We start from the raw sequence: 14,810 nt of genomic DNA on the forward strand, positions 1-14,810 counted from the left end.
CGCATTTGCTTGTGCGCACATGCCATCAACCGCCAGTTTCCTCATGCAGCCTCCACGACCGCGCGTCGACCGTTGCAACCCAACGAAAGCAATTTCAAGACATGTTGATACATCTGGGTCCAGGACGGTGAACGTGTACACGGAAAACGAAAAGATACATAACTTCCAGATTCTGCGAGGGGTATCGGATCAATCGTCACGGGTATGCCACTCCGGCAGCCTTCATGAGGTCTTCGACCTCGACATCTTGGTAAGTACGCAGTGAGTTGAAGAGAATCACTCGAGGGATGTAATCACGCTCACGATCCTCGGTGTGCTCCATTCGATGAGCAAAAATACATGACTGGTCTATTGCCTTCGGTGAGCCTCCGTCGGAGCGAAGGCTGTGCGATTCCACCTACCTGGACCAAACACGAAGTCACCGCCGTTCTGGGCGCTTGGACCGCCTTTGGTAGCGATTGCGGGGTTCTTGAGCGGACCGTCCTGCGAGAAGCAGTGAGCGGGCGACGTGCCGAGCGCGAGGCAATGCGACACCGACCCATATACTGTGAATGACATTGCTGAGGACCCCACGACCCAAGTAGCTGCGCTTCTCTTGGCCGGAGGGCGTCATCTTGAGTCCCGACATGAACTCGAAGATCTGGTAGAGCTCCCGTCCGGGGTTGGCGTATATGGGTCCACGGAAGCCGGTGGATTCTGCGGGGAGACTGGCATGAGAGCGCATTCATCGCCTCCGATCGCGCCAAGGGCGCCGGCGGGGACTCGAGGGGGTCGCGCACAGACCGTTGTAATGCTTGATAGGCTGCCAGTCCCCACAACCGACGAGGAGTATGGTGGCGCCCGCGTCCTTGAGGGCGTCCTCGCGCACGGTGGCGAGTTGCTCGGTGTATTGCTTGCGTCTACTGTCAGCGCGGAAGATGGAGAAAGGATGACAATATGATACCTTGCAGCTCTGTTCCGGGCAAGACCAGGTGGGTCAGCGGTGGCCCTGGTATACGAATGTGGGATCAAGGACATACACCACAAAAGAAGTGGCCTAGAGACGTGGAGGCAAAACAAATGAGGCAGGTATCGTGGGTGAGTGGCTGGGCACACCACAAGGATACTGTCGAGTGCGTACGGATGAACACAACAATCGTCTTCTTGTCGCCGTCGATGAGGCTGCCGAAGGGGACCTCCTTGCCCTCGGAGTCGAAGACGGCCACCTGAGCGGCCTTTGAAATCGTTTCGGCGCCGGGAAGTTGAGGAGACATGACGACGGCGGAAAGGGCGGGACGCGGACTCGGAACGGCAGTGGCTGGCGCCGCGCGCGGACCCAAACGAGAACGCGCGAGGCCCGGTTACGTAAGGAGGGCTGTGCGTCAGGCTCGGCGCCTAGAGGGACGGAGGAGGTCATAACCCGGCCTTGCGCTCGCTCCTCCGCCCAGTCCGCTGCCCTTCCTTTCCTCTCATGTCCTCCCCCACAGACCGCACACCGCTCCTCGAGAATGGCAACGGCGCGCACCCGCCCAGGCCCTTCTTCGCGCGCCTCGCCGACTCTCTCAAGGCCGAGGGCCAGCCGTCGTGGCTCGCGTCCTTCCGCGCGTTCTTCTTTGGCTCCTATCTCAACATCCTCCTCGTCTTTGTCCCCCTCAGTGCCATCGCGCACTACCTCGACTGGGATGCCGGCCTCCGCTTCGGCTTCAGCTTCATTGCGATCATGCCTCTCGCCGCGGTGTGTACCCCCTCGTTCGAGCGCGGACGCGCGCACCGTCCACTCACGCGCCACCTTCTTGCAGCTCCTCGGATTTGCCACTGAGCAACTCTCACTCAAGCTTGGCCAGACACTCTCCGGTCTCTTGAACGCGTCCTTTGGCAACGCGGTTGAGATCATCGTTGGCATTGCCGCCCTCCTTCAAGGTGCGTGTCGCGCGCGCATCCGTTCCGCTCGCACTCGCTCACCCTCCTCCCAGGCGAGCTGCGCATCGTGCAAACCTCTGTGAGTTGTCCCCGCGCACTGCCAGCGCGCGATTCCCGTCGCTAAAGGGATGCATAGCTGCTGGGTTCCATCCTCTCCAATATCCTCCTAGTTCTTGGATGCTCCTTCTTGGCAGGTACGTGCGCTCAACTGAACCATGTTCTCCGGTACATCGGTCATTCCAGCTTCCGACGCCCGCCTTCACTTGGTCTTTGCTCACGCGTCCTATCAGGTGGTATCAAGTACAGCGAAAGCAACTTCCAAGTGACCGCCGCGCAGGCGTGAGTGCTTCCCATCCGACCGCCGTTCACCGCCTCACAGCTAATGCCTTCCATTCGAATTTCTAGCTCGAGTTCGGTACGTCGCCCCTGCACCTCATGTTCACCGCCCCGCGCGCAATGCATCCGCTGACCCGACCTCAGCTCATGACCCTCGCCTGCATTAGTACGTCGCACTGCCTTGTCTCCCATTCCCAAACCAAGCTGACCGTCACCCACACCTGCCCCCTACCGCCTAATCGCCCAATGACGTCGTTACCCGCGCGTGCCGACCGCCCTTACGACAACCCACACAAACAGCGCTCGTCATCCCCGCAGCGTATCACAGCGCGCAGTCGCACGGTGGTATCGACGCGCCTGCGAACACGACCTCCATCGCGCACCTTGTGCGCTCCATGGACCCCAAGGGCGACCTCGGCCTAGAGCTCCTCGACGAAAGCTCACTTCAGGGCCTTAAGATCATCTCACGCGGCACTGCGATCCTGCTACTCATCGTCTACATGGCGTACCTGCTCTTCCAGGTGAGTGTATGCGGCCATTGTGGACGGAATCCCGCGCACGGGGTGCTGACACGGAACCGCGTCTTCTAGCTCAAGACGCACGCGCACCTGTACGAGGCCATGGGCGAGGAAGAGGAAGAGGAACCGGAGATGAACCTTTGGGCTGCGGGCACTGCGTGCGTGGATTCCGCCGTGCTGGATGCTTCGGGGACTGAACCTAATATTGCGATAGGCTCCTCGGAGTCACCGTCGTCACCTCCTTCTGCGCGGACTATCGTGAGTGGCACACTGCGGTTTGCTTGGCATGAGCGCAAAGTTGACGCATGCGCCCCCGCAGTCGTCGCGTCTATCGAGGAAACTGCGGAACGGTACCACATCCCCAAGCCCTTCATTGGTCTTATCCTCCTTCCCATTGTCGTACGTTTCCTTCTTCGGCCGAGATGATTACATGCAATTTTAAGCACCCATTTACCAGGCCAATGCCGCTGAGCACGTCACATCCGTCTGGATGGCAATGAAAAACAAGATGGAACTCACCATCGGTATCTGCGTCGGTAGCTCGATCCAGATCGCTGCGTTTGTTGTGCCTCTGCTTGTCATTGTCGGCTGGATCACAGGTCATGACCTCACTCTGTTCTTTGCGGATTTCGAGGTGCGCACTTTCCCCGCAGGCTCTGGCATCGCAGCCACTGAATAGCCTCCAAATAGACTGTTGTGCTCTTTGTGTCTGTGCTGCTCGTCAACTTCCTCATCCAGGACGGCAAGTCCAACTACATGGAAGGCCTCATGCTGCTCACCCTGTACCTTGTTATCGCACTCGCTTGTACGTCTCACGACATCTCTACACTCCTCCCGGCCTCGCCGCTGACTTTTGATTCCTTCCAGTCTGGGTTTCATAAGACTCGCCACCGACCGCAGTTTCGCCCGCGCCCCCGCGACACCTTCCAAACTCCCGTTCTGTCGTCCACTCCGCATCTCGTGCTCTCGTTCTCTCGTATATCCGTTCCTGCCTGCCCTTACCCACCCGATTCGCTCCCTCTCGATGGCCCGTGAACCCCGCACGGCGCTCGTCTACTGACCTTCCCGTCCCCCGTTCGTGCATAGTGTACGCACCCCGAGCCTCCAGGGCGTGCCGACGAGCGAAGCCCCCCGCCTGCCCCCAGAAACACCTCTTCGCACGGCAGGCGGCGCCCTCGCCGACCCGTCCTTGTCGCGCCGGCTTAATGGACCCCGTCGTTCCCCTCCCGTGGCCCGTTGGACGCGCGCCACATGGACGCGCAGCGCCCCGTCGAGTCGAGCCTCGACGCTGGAGCACATGTACAGCGTACATACAGTCCACGTACACACTTGTTGTTGGCCTCTGGCCTGTGCTTGTCTATACCATGCGATGCGCTTTGCTTCTACCCTCGTGCTTGCTTGTGAATCGCGGCTGCTGGTGTCGAGAGCCAAGCTTGACGTTCTGGTGGGTTGGAAGGCATGCGCCGGTCCCCCTTCGGCCAGGTTTGGCCGGTCGCGAAATCCATTTCGAAGCTTTCCCATCCCTTGCTTTAATCCCATACGCTCGTACACACTGGGCACGCCGTCCTCGGCTTCTTGTACACCTACTTGTATACAGTCTACCCCCTGCGCAGCCACCGTCCGTCCCGTATATCACATCCTGCAGTTGCGCGCCGGGCGCCGTCCGTCCCCGACCGTTTTCGCAAACCAGAACCGTAAACTTGCTTCCGTCTCTTTGAACCCGATCCACGCCACACCGTACACGAGGCCTACCCTATCCTAGAGCAACGCCGCGACCTCGCTCGAGACGTCGCGAACGCGCGCGTCCGAGAACGTCCCGGGAAGCGCGGCGAGCGTCTGGCGCGCGTCGGCTGCCTGCGCGGGCGCGAGGGGGCATGAGTAGGTGCGCGCGGCGTGGGCGACGTTGCCAAATGCGACCAGAGCGCGGTAAGCGGCCTCGGGCTCGGTCTTCTCGGCTTGGAGGATCTTCGAGCGAGTCGCGTGAGTACGGGATATCAAATGAGTGCCATTTCAAGACCCACCCCGAGGACGAGATTGGCGGAGGCGTCTCGTAGTGTTGGGGGTAGAGGCTCACGGAGGCCGAGACATGTTATGCTAAGAGGGCGCGAGAATTCAGTGCAGAGGTAGAGCAGGTGGGTCAATGGGACTCACTTGAACATGACCGTTGCCAGAGACACTCGGAGGTTGTTCGTGAGCACCGTGTACGGTGCGTCGCCGACCTTGTCGATGATCTCCTCCAGCCACTTCCCGTCGCCCGCAGTCGCATTTTCCTGAATGGCGTTCGCAAGGGCACGGAAGAGGAAGAGCATATTTGTCTCGCGCGACTTGGGAAGTGGGGAAGACCATGGTTCCGCCCAGCTTGCCCCGTGGAAGAGCGCGGCGAAGAAACGGGCACGGACCGCAGAGTCTGCGTAGGCAGAAGGCGCGTGGGCTACCACTAGTCGACTCAAATCCATTACTACGAGTGAAAGGGCGTCAGTGAAGCTAATCTACCGCAAATTCACCCACGTACGAGGGAATAGAGGTGCTTGTGGCCAACGCTCGAGGATAGAGATCAGAGCTTCGACGTGACTGCTGTTCAGTGACTGAGTCGAGGTCTTCGCCATTGAAGCCGACAGGTACGAGAACATTTCCTCGACCAGCTTCAGCTCGTCGGGGTACATTCCAAGTGAACTTGTTGACTGCACAGATGGATGTCAATGTTATTCAACCAGCCAAGCTTGCCCACAGCGTACGATCTCATTCTTGAGGCCTTGGTCAAACTGGTACAGCTTGCTTTGCATTGCAGTAACATGTCCTTGCCGGAAAGAGATTGGTTTTTGCTGCTAAACATTAGCGCATGTCTGTACATTTACAGTAGTCAACATACCACTGGGATCACCGGGGCTGATGACGAAGCAACGGGTTGTGGAGAAGCCGGTGCAGGTGAAGTCACACCACTAGAATATCTTGACGCGCCGGTCCACGGATCACCACCAGACGAAGCAGGCGTTGATGACGCTACTGGGGGTGCAGCGCGGTAGCGCGATGCTCCTTGATGGTATGTGAGAAAAGACTGAGATGTGAATATGTAGAGCCACCGCACCTGTGAACGGATCCATGAACTCGGATGGTCCCGAGGATGTTGTCTGCGACGCTTGGTATCTGGAAGCACCTGCAATAGAGTTTTGAAGTGAATATACGCAGAGAGGCAGATCCTTCCGCCACTGACCCGTGTAAGGATCCACGAACTCATCGTTTGAAGTTCCCACATTGACCCCAGCCGTGTTCTTCTCGATAAATCGCACCACTTCGTCCAAGTAGCTCAATGGGAGTTCATTGGTCTGAAGGAAGCGTTGGGCAGCTGAGTACGGGTTGTCTAGAAATATATATGATGGGCATATATGCAGGTCCAGGAACCGACAAAACACTTACCGCTGACGTTGTATGGTAGTTTCAGTGGAGGCACGCCTTCCTTGACGTCGACGTCGAACACGTAATCGTACTCTTTGCCTTCGTAGAGCTGCTTTCGGCCCGGCCCAACAGCGTCTACCACGTCGCCGATTTTCTGCCAACTAGCGTTCGCACTATCCCACTGTTTATGAGACCGAGGTCAGAAAGCGCCACAAAGAAGGGAAGGTGGACCAGTGTCACCTGGTGTGCTTCGACACTCTCACCCCGCCGGATCATCTTCACCTCTCCAGGCTTGTTCCCTGACGCACAGTCGGAAATGAGACGTCTGTCTGCGTTTGCATTGTAAAATCGTACCTGGCTGTGACAAAGCTTCAGGACCTGGAAGATCAGATTTTTTGACGTCCCCGATAGCCTGTGACGGGAGGGCTTGTGCGGCAACCATGTCGTCGTACGCCTGGAGCTGGTCTGCAGGAGCCCAGCGCGATTCTTCCGTGCTGAATACGCGGACAATCCCGTCGCTACTACCGGTCACGATGTCGCCGTTCGGCATGGTGGAAACGGACCAGACAGATATGGCGGGGAGTACCAATGTTTGTACACATTCACCGTCTGCGGTAAGGAAGGTGGCGGCGGCGGCGTGTGCGCTTGGTCAGGAACCCCCGGAATAAAGCAGGATGGGTCGCTGAGAAGACAGACACACCTCGCCACACACGCGCAGAGTGATCTTCGCCACCAGACACGATGTCCCCGTTGGGAAGCACCGAAAGACTGTAAACGAACGAGGTGTGGCCGGAGAGCGTGTAGACGGTGTCGCCTTCCATGGTCCAGACCCGGATTTCGCTGCGAGGCGAGGAAACATACGAGGTCTAGACCGTGTTCGTGGAAGCGCGGGGGAGAGCGCGCACGCACCTGTCATTCGAGCACGACGCAAAGCCAATGTCCGCGATGAGCGCGAGGCCGCGCACAGCTTGGGTGTGGCCGGGGTACGTGCGCACATTCTTGTGCTGCTTCCAGAGTTGATGGTGTTATCCGCGGAGCCTTGGCACGCACGCGCCGGCCAACGCGCACGCGTTGGTACATGCGGCAAGGAAGTCAAGGATAGACGTACCTGTGAGGAACTGGCCGCTATCGATGGCGACTACTGCCCACACCGACTGCTGGTGGCCGACAAGGTCGTAAAGTAGCTTGAAGTCTTTCCATACCTTCGCCGTCCTGACGCGCGTGAGTACCGCGCGCCCCAACAGGATCTAAAAGAGCACGCACTTGTCCCAAGATCCCGAGATGATCGTCCCATCTTGAGCGACATGGAGAGCGCATACATTCTCGGAGTGGCCGATGAGGGAGAAGCTGGGTTCGCCTTTTGGTGCGGGGAGCGCGAATATGTTGATGACAGTGTCCTGGCCTCCCGTGGCTGCGTATCCTGCAGGAGGGAGATATGAGCACGATGCGGAGATCACGCGCCATAAAGGCAGATGCACACCTTCTGGAGCTCCGGGCGCGGGCGGAAGATACGCGACTGCGTTGATGTAGCGCGAGCCGGGGCGAAGAATGGTGGTCTGCGTGATGGACTGGGCGACCCTTGCCCAGGCGATCGCGGTAGTGTCGCGCGAGGCGGATAGAATGAGATCGTCGGTGGGTGAGACAACGGCCTTAACCTAGGGTTTGTGAGCAACGAGTACGCGTCGGGCAGGAGAGAGCAGGACAGACATCGGCGGTGTGGGCGTCGAGTGTGGCGGAGAGGCGGTAGGACATGGCGGGGCCACAGGAGGCGTCGTAGCGGTCGTGAAGGGGAGAGGGAGAGAAGCGGTGGGCTGAGGTAGCGGGCGGCTTTGGGCTCGGTTGTAGGTTTTGGGCCGTACTTACAGGTGAGCGAAGTCGAATGGAGGGCGGCGAAGCTCGAGAGCCTCCAACTTTCGATGGCCGACTGCACTTGGCTCTCCCGACGCCGCGTCCAGAGTCGCGGTCCTCGCAGTCAGCTGCTCGTGGGACGGGCTACACCATCTCCGATTCTCCGCCATCCAGGATCCACGCCCAGGGCGCAACAGCAGACGGGGGTATCAATTCAAGATTGCAATCTATTGGTGCTATCTAAATACGGTAACGAGAGGAATGTACACCACACTAACGAGCCCCAGAGACGTGAGCAGCGCAGCCAGGGAGATACGGAGGTGTATACTATGCCATGCACCAGTTACTTCATCTCCTGCGAGTGCCTCACGATGCAGTTCGTCGACCGTGGCGGCGACGAGGCGCGACAACTTGCCAAATCATGAGGGGATGAAGTCCTCCGCAGCCGCCCGCGCCTTCTTATAGCGTCCCCTTCAGGGCCGGCTCGGAGATCTACGCCCGATCTACACCGATGAAAGAGACGCCTTCAATCCTTTGTGGTTTCGCTCGGCGTGGTCTCGTCCCCAGCCGCTCTGTACCGCACCCCGCCACCGCTTACACGAGCGGTGGCGGGGTGCGGTACAGAGCGGCTGGGACGAGACCAGCTCGGCGATAACCAGCTGTGCATGCAGCCTCCGGCGTCCCTTCTACGCCGCCGCTCTTTCAACCGTTGTACCACATCCACGATATACGTGCACTTACTTATGGCGCTCATTCACCGCACGTTCGCTCCCTGATGTCGGATCAACTACCCAAGCCTGCCGTCCCTAGGTCCTCGAGGCCTCACTAACTCCGATGCCGCAGCGCAACATTGCACCTCCACCCCGGTCGGTGCCTTGGACATTCCTTCACTGTAGGCTGCGTTTCCACTGGCGGACATGAGAGGCTATTGGGCCCGACTCCTGCTTTCCAAAAAGAGTCATCCTCGGGTCAGGCCACCTCGGTGCACCCTTTCGGCGGCCCGCCCACGCTCAGTAGGCCAGCGGGGGCGGATGCTCGAGTCTCGACCCATCTTATAATTTCATTGGTGTTGGCATAGACGGGTGGGGTGGTCTAGCCCATGCGATGGGCATGAATCCAGATAAGTCATTCGCCTAGAGAAGAACTCTCTACCTCTGATCCACACCCGCGCGAGAAAGCATGAACTATTGACATGTCGCCCCTTCGACGTCCAAGGGACGTTGTGCCCACTCATGTTCCGACGGAGCACGACTCCACTATCCTCTCCTTCACCACTCACCACGTGGTCGCGGACACTGGCATCTCATACGGCTCACATTACCTCAGCCCAGATTTCTAGACGTCCACAGCATCCTATGACCACTCATCATCCGCGGATATGGCCTAGGCCTGGTGGTAATCAATCGGGCATCTGTAACTCGCGCACATGCGTTGGATATGCGGATTGAGACCGCATCATAGGTTTTTAACTACGCGGAGCAGTATATGGTCGGGCCGAGTCCCCGGAGTGTATAATGTAACACAAGCTGGTTACTGGTGATATGAAAAAAATGGCATTTGGTACATCAGTGGATTGATCGGGGCCGGCGTGAGTACGCATTGAGCAAGAGAACAACGACAGCATAGCAAAGACAGAACAGCAGGAACAGCGAGCACAGCGGAGTCCGGACCAGTCCAGCACAAGGAGGCCTTCGAGGAGAGCCGTTCACGCTTCAAGATCGACAGGCACCGGGAGTGATATCTTGATCTTCTTGAGTCCTAGGGCAAGGTCGGTATCGGCGCTTCGACCTTTCCTCTTCAGATCATTGAGGTTGCGGGCAGAAGTGTCACTAAGAGCAGCATCTTGATCTCGGTCCTCGGGCACGACGACCTCTGGACAGACTTCCTGGGCAAAAAGACGCGAAGAACTGGCAGTAGCGGGCCTACAGAAGTGTGCTCGTCAAAGGCGTAAATGAAAGGGGAGGAGGTTTTTACGGCTGGTCATGCTGCTTCTTAGACCGGGTCTTGTTCTTCGGTTTCTGTCATAGACCGTGAGCTGCTAACGCCCTGCATGATCGTGTGATAACAACTCACCAGCTCTTCGATACGAAGCAGTCTTCTCTCGGTTTCAGCACTGGGATTGAAGTAGTCTTTATAGATGTCATCGTTCCTGATCGTTTGTACGAAGACATAGACGGGTTTCTTCATGTTCTTACGACGAGTCGTAGCTTTGGCACCACGCGTCTTCCCTTTCGCTCCCTTCGCCTTCTGCCTCGTAGCCAGAGTAGTCGTTTGCATGAAACCAGATTCATCTTCATCTTGAATTTCTTGGGCAATAAACCCTATGAATGATTGTTAGATGACATCCCGGGATTCTGCGTGACAGCGGCACCCTCTGCTTCGAGGCGTTTGAAAACTTGTCCCGCAACCGTGGACTCGCAACCTGACCCTGACTCAGAAACTTTGCCAGTTAAATCAACAGACTAGCATCTCTCACCGATCAGTTTAGTGAATGTCGCCGGAGAGTCTGGACCGTGGGTCTCGAAAATCTTGATTCCCCGCCTTGAGCGCAGTAAGCACCCAGGTAATGGTCGCGATAACCCTGAACTACTCACCGCTGTATGGCAAGATCCTTGAACCTAGCTATGATATGGGGGAAGATTCCATGGACCTCAATCAAATGCCAGTTACAGTCTGCTTTAACGCGACATTCAAAGCAAATAAACTTCTCCGGCACCCGGTGATCCTGGGAAGAATGGAAGCCCATACACCTACAATCCATTAGTCTAGCCCGAAGCTGTATTAAAAATCGGAGGCATACCACAAATGGAAACGTCGTTCACACCCGCCTTTACAGGATACGAGGTCACAGTCTTCGACCTGGACTGCTGTGAGACTCACAGAAAAGTTTTATCAATGAGTTACATGCCTGAACGCCGCATTCACATTCAGGCAGAATTAGGTCTTCAACTGGTTCCATGGAAGCATCTTGGGAGAACGATTGTATAGACTCCTGGGAGTCAGCTGCAACTGCTGGGATCTGTTGTGTTTCTGTATCTGGATGACATCTCAGATCATGGTAGGATATGTATTTCATGGCGAGTGCATACCAAGAATCATACTGTCCTCCACGATTGGATCTTCAGCAAGGATGATATCTTTAAGATGTTGCGTATCGATTGTCTCCGCTGACTGGGGTACAGATGAGATAGAGTCGGACGGCGGGAGAGGGGATTCGCAGCCAGGGCGCCCGGGGTTTAGGCGATGAGCTTTTGGGGTAGTAACGTCTTGAGAATCAACGACTTGAGTGGGGGGAACCTCACGCCCGGGCTGGTCGGTATCATACATCTACCAATGAGGTCAGAGAGACGACGCCGTAAGTGAAATGTGTAAACTGACCAGTTGAGCAATGCCCGAAGGCACAGCCTGGGCCTCTCCGACGTACTGATGACCGTCGAACTCTGCTTCAACGACAGTTGCTTGCGGGGCAACAAGAGGAACAGGAAGACCGTCTCCGCCTCTTATTCCGAGCAGAGTAACCTTGGTGGGGGGACCCCCTGAGAAGGAATGGGCTCAGTTAGTACTCGATGCTCCAACTTCAGCGTTGCTTACCATCGACTTTCACCACGTCGTCCCTTCGACCATGGCCAAAATCGCCATCCCACATGATCGTGCGGTCTTCCGCGTCTCGTCGCTGTTCCTGGATCTGCTGCCCGCGGGCTGCAATTTCTTTCACTGGGGTGAGAGGGGGTGCCGACCCGATAGCGCCCTTCATAGTGCCTTGGAACGCATTGCAATCCTCCGACTGTGGCAAGAATTCAGTGACCGATGTGACTTGTACGTTGACTGTATGATGCCGGTGTCGAGGGAGCCGACGCTGAAATGATCCGGAATCTCGCACTGCGTATGAGTGGACAGAAACCACCGATCTTTCTCCACGTCCCCGGCTCGGAAATGAGGCGGTTCGTAGTCTTCCGGCGTATTGTCGTGGTAGAAGAGCTTGAAAGTTGCAAACCGTCGATCTAGAGAGCCGTTGGTTCTAGACGCGGATGTGCTGTGAGGACAACACTCACTGGGAAGAGGATCCATTTGAGTAATCGCTTGAATGAGCGTTTTCACAAGGGTCTGTAGAGGTCCATAATGATAGCTCCGGTGAAAACAAAAAATGTACCTTAAGGCTACGTTTGACTTCGCCAAGCGTAGGACGTCTCCCTTGCTGCATCGCTGCTGCCACGGGATCATTGGTCGAAGAATGCCCCGAGAGCGACATTTTCGTCAACTCTTCGTCCAGAGACATGATAGGTATGGTGTTTTGGGTCCCTGGAACAGTGCAGTACTGGAGGAAACGGGCTTAGGAGACACAATTGCTTGACAACATGCACAATTTACCGAGAAGTTGAAAGTGTACGCTTCAACGATGCTGCAAACTGATGTGAGATGTCCGTGTCGAGGGATCCTTCGGTGGATGACGTACTTGTTGGGATCTTGGTCGTCCTGTGCCTGACTTTAGCTTCCTTATCGAGGACGCGCGGTGGGTGCATACCAGATATATGGCAAAGATAATGCTGCGCAGGTACTGTTTCTCGAGCGCATCGAATATGCCAACCTCCTGATATGATATGTACTATTGGAATAGCAGGAGCCAATCACGGATATGGACTCACCAGATACTCAAGCAGCTTGTCTGCTTCATTCGTAACCCCTCGTTGGATCGTTCTGACCTTGAATCCGCTCGCATTCCGCCGTCCGTCGGATGAAAATGAGCTCCCAGAGCTGTCATGACTATGAGAGGCGGAATCCAAAGCCTCTGAGGTGAGTTGACCTGTTGTATTAGTGGTTAGTGAGGGAACGACCCGCATATAGTCAACCCAAACACACTTTCGACGAAATTGTCCGATGGAAGCAGATCTCTACGCAAATAAGACATCAATGGTGGGCATAGAAAATAAAACACACCTCAGATAAGCTATACATCCCAGACCCGCCCTCAGAAGCGTCTGTACAGACTGCAGACTCTGTGCGGCAGTGATTGTCTTCTGCAGTGGATATGAGATTGTATACTCACGGTAAAGAGCATAGCCTGACTGTACCTGGTTGACGTCTGTCCTCTGCGCTTGCACTTGTGCCCTCATTGTGTGTCGTGACTATGTGGAAATGGCAAGAACAGGATGGGAGAGTGCAAGTGCAAGTGCAAGAGGGCCAGTCTCCGTCCTGACCGGGTTCTGAGAATATTGATTCGGAGATTTAAACGCGCCGCGCGCCGACGCGTTTGCTCACATGACTCCGCGCACTGTGCTTCGATTCCCAAGCGCCTCACACTGTTTCTATCATGGCCATTTTCGGGCTCTGGGTATGTAGCCTGGCCGTGTGTGATTGACTCGCGTGCTCATCGAAATTTTAAGGTCATCAATAAAGCAGGAGGACTCGTTTATGAACGGAGTTTCGGAGGTATGGCGGTTTGGCTTGCAGTCCGATGCGTTTACTCACAGTTTATCAGACGGTCTTCCACACCTGACCTCCAACGAATACCTGGTACTTGCCGGAACTCTGCATGGCATCCATGCCATCACGAGTCGATTGTCTCCTACCGGATCCAGCTCTGGAGCTCATGTCATCTCGGGCGAGACGTTCAAGATGAACATCCTATTGACAGCCACTGGTATGCACGTTGCTCTCTACAACTGTTAGCACACTTCTCACTACCAGTGAAGGTACCAAATTTGTACTGATGACTTCACTCGTTGAGCCCACCGCGGACACGGTGCTCCAGAAGGTGTATGAGATCTACGCGGACGCTGTCATGAAGAATCCGTTCCATACACCAGAGATGCCGATTCGGAGTGAAGGTTTTGACACGCGCATCGGCCAGCTTCTGGGCTAAAGTTCTCTCTCAATTATTTATGGTATCCTGTACTCTAGCATGTCACTAGCCCTGGAATACGACCCCGTGAAGTGACGCATCAACGAATTGCATCCGGCGTCCTGAATAGGAAGGCCTCTTCGAGACTTGCCTTCTGCGACCGACTTTCCTTTCCGCCCCCTTCAAGTTTGACCCCACCCTAGTATCCCCGGTCACAGAATGCCCAAGAAAGCCACGAGCTCAACTCGTCAGTTGAAGGAGTCATCGCGACTCCAGCCCTCATGGTCTCTTGCCACAGGCGTCAACGGTCAGAATCCTGCCGGGCCATCCAACCACGGAAAAGCACAACATTCGCGCGCAATGCCTCCAGCAGGTCGAAAAATAGCCCAGCCTTCTCAGAAACTAGAACGGGAGGACGAGGAGATGGATCTTGAGGAAGAGGGTGTGGCAGAAGAGGATGGCTCTGACGACTCGAAGTGAGTCCATAGCGCATACAGTCAACACGTTATCGCTATATGCTATGGACAGCGCCATGGACATGCTCCTCATGTTACAAGAGATACAAAGTGCGAAGCTCCAGTTCTTCCTTGACGAACGAACTCTCAAACTCTGCAGTAGAACATAAAGCCTCAAAGGCGTCAGCTAGGGCTGTAGCTTTCCAGCGCACCAAGTCTGAGTTATTCGGAAAGAAAAGGCAAAGGACCAGGGACATCATCAAAAATGGCCTCGCTACCGTGTGCGTGCATCCAAAATACAGCAGTTCAGCACAACATCTGATTACGAGATAGAGAACGAGCACGGGCTTGTATAGGAGAGCTGAAGGCTCAGGAAACTTCTCAGGATATTGCACTCAAATCGTTAACCATGCCTTTGATTCGGAGACAGTAAGCACCGTGGGCTGGTGAACGGTAGATGGGATCACTGACCGAGGCACGACGCAGGAGTGCATCCAGAAGCTGCTGACCACTGTGCAGGTG

The 14,810-nt window shown here is 56.0% G+C and overlaps 5 protein-coding genes across 5 annotated transcripts; 2 read left to right on the top strand and 3 right to left on the bottom strand.

The window, feature by feature from the left end:
• Positions 1-196: 196 nt before the first annotated feature.
• BXZ73DRAFT_95332 (AhpC/TSA antioxidant enzyme-domain-containing protein) lies at positions 197-1,253 on the bottom strand (the record flags this gene model as incomplete). The annotated part of the gene is made up of 8 exons (XM_048026744.1): positions 197-246; positions 304-348; positions 402-483; positions 539-696; positions 784-892; positions 944-952; positions 1,020-1,036; positions 1,121-1,253. 8 exons carry the CDS (start codon positions 1,251-1,253, stop codon positions 197-199), a joined length of 603 nt encoding a protein of 200 aa, XP_047883534.1.
• Positions 1,254-1,450: 197 nt separating this feature from the next.
• Positions 1,451-3,634, top strand: BXZ73DRAFT_95333 (calcium/proton exchanger; the record flags this gene model as incomplete). The annotated part of the gene is made up of 14 exons (XM_048026745.1): positions 1,451-1,714; positions 1,779-1,899; positions 1,953-1,978; positions 2,036-2,093; positions 2,190-2,238; positions 2,305-2,314; positions 2,380-2,401; positions 2,536-2,756; positions 2,826-2,911; positions 2,968-3,011; positions 3,073-3,152; positions 3,211-3,387; positions 3,444-3,558; positions 3,621-3,634. The coding sequence occupies 14 exons, from the start codon at positions 1,451-1,453 to the stop codon at positions 3,632-3,634; spliced, it is 1,287 nt and encodes a 428-aa protein (XP_047883535.1).
• Positions 3,635-4,511: 877 nt separating this feature from the next.
• BXZ73DRAFT_95334 (phospholipase A-2-activating protein) lies at positions 4,512-7,898 on the bottom strand (the record flags this gene model as incomplete). The annotated part of the gene is made up of 17 exons (XM_048026746.1): positions 4,512-4,718; positions 4,775-4,847; positions 4,905-5,211; positions 5,266-5,434; positions 5,489-5,575; positions 5,623-5,786; positions 5,839-5,907; positions 5,965-6,111; positions 6,168-6,327; positions 6,387-6,445; positions 6,501-6,755; positions 6,847-6,986; positions 7,056-7,113; positions 7,255-7,358; positions 7,410-7,566; positions 7,627-7,801; positions 7,854-7,898. The coding sequence occupies 17 exons, from the start codon at positions 7,896-7,898 to the stop codon at positions 4,512-4,514; spliced, it is 2,376 nt and encodes a 791-aa protein (XP_047883536.1).
• A 1,801-nt stretch (positions 7,899-9,699) lies between these two features.
• BXZ73DRAFT_86078 (HORMA-domain-containing protein) lies at positions 9,700-13,105 on the bottom strand (the record flags this gene model as incomplete). Its single annotated transcript, XM_048024070.1, has 20 exons — positions 9,700-9,789; positions 10,068-10,315; positions 10,366-10,416; positions 10,471-10,535; positions 10,589-10,744; positions 10,795-10,853; positions 10,903-11,030; positions 11,084-11,321; positions 11,373-11,530; positions 11,586-11,778; positions 11,850-11,995; positions 12,047-12,098; positions 12,145-12,309; positions 12,363-12,393; positions 12,448-12,467; positions 12,517-12,582; positions 12,638-12,795; positions 12,852-12,883; positions 12,930-13,009; positions 13,064-13,105. The coding sequence occupies 20 exons, from the start codon at positions 13,103-13,105 to the stop codon at positions 9,700-9,702; spliced, it is 2,178 nt and encodes a 725-aa protein (XP_047883537.1).
• Positions 13,106-13,302: 197 nt separating this feature from the next.
• On the top strand, positions 13,303-13,854 carry BXZ73DRAFT_72740 (Sybindin-like protein; the record flags this gene model as incomplete). Its single annotated transcript, XM_048021785.1, has 4 exons — positions 13,303-13,323; positions 13,376-13,421; positions 13,471-13,632; positions 13,685-13,854. 4 exons carry the CDS (start codon positions 13,303-13,305, stop codon positions 13,852-13,854), a joined length of 399 nt encoding a protein of 132 aa, XP_047883538.1.
• Between the last annotated feature and the right edge of the window lie 956 nt (positions 13,855-14,810).

Source organism: Epithele typhae (genome assembly GCF_022376455.1).
Source record: "Epithele typhae strain CBS 203.58 chromosome Unknown BXZ73scaffold_1, whole genome shotgun sequence".
Classification (NCBI taxonomy): Eukaryota; Fungi; Basidiomycota; class Agaricomycetes; order Polyporales; family Epitheliaceae; genus Epithele; species Epithele typhae.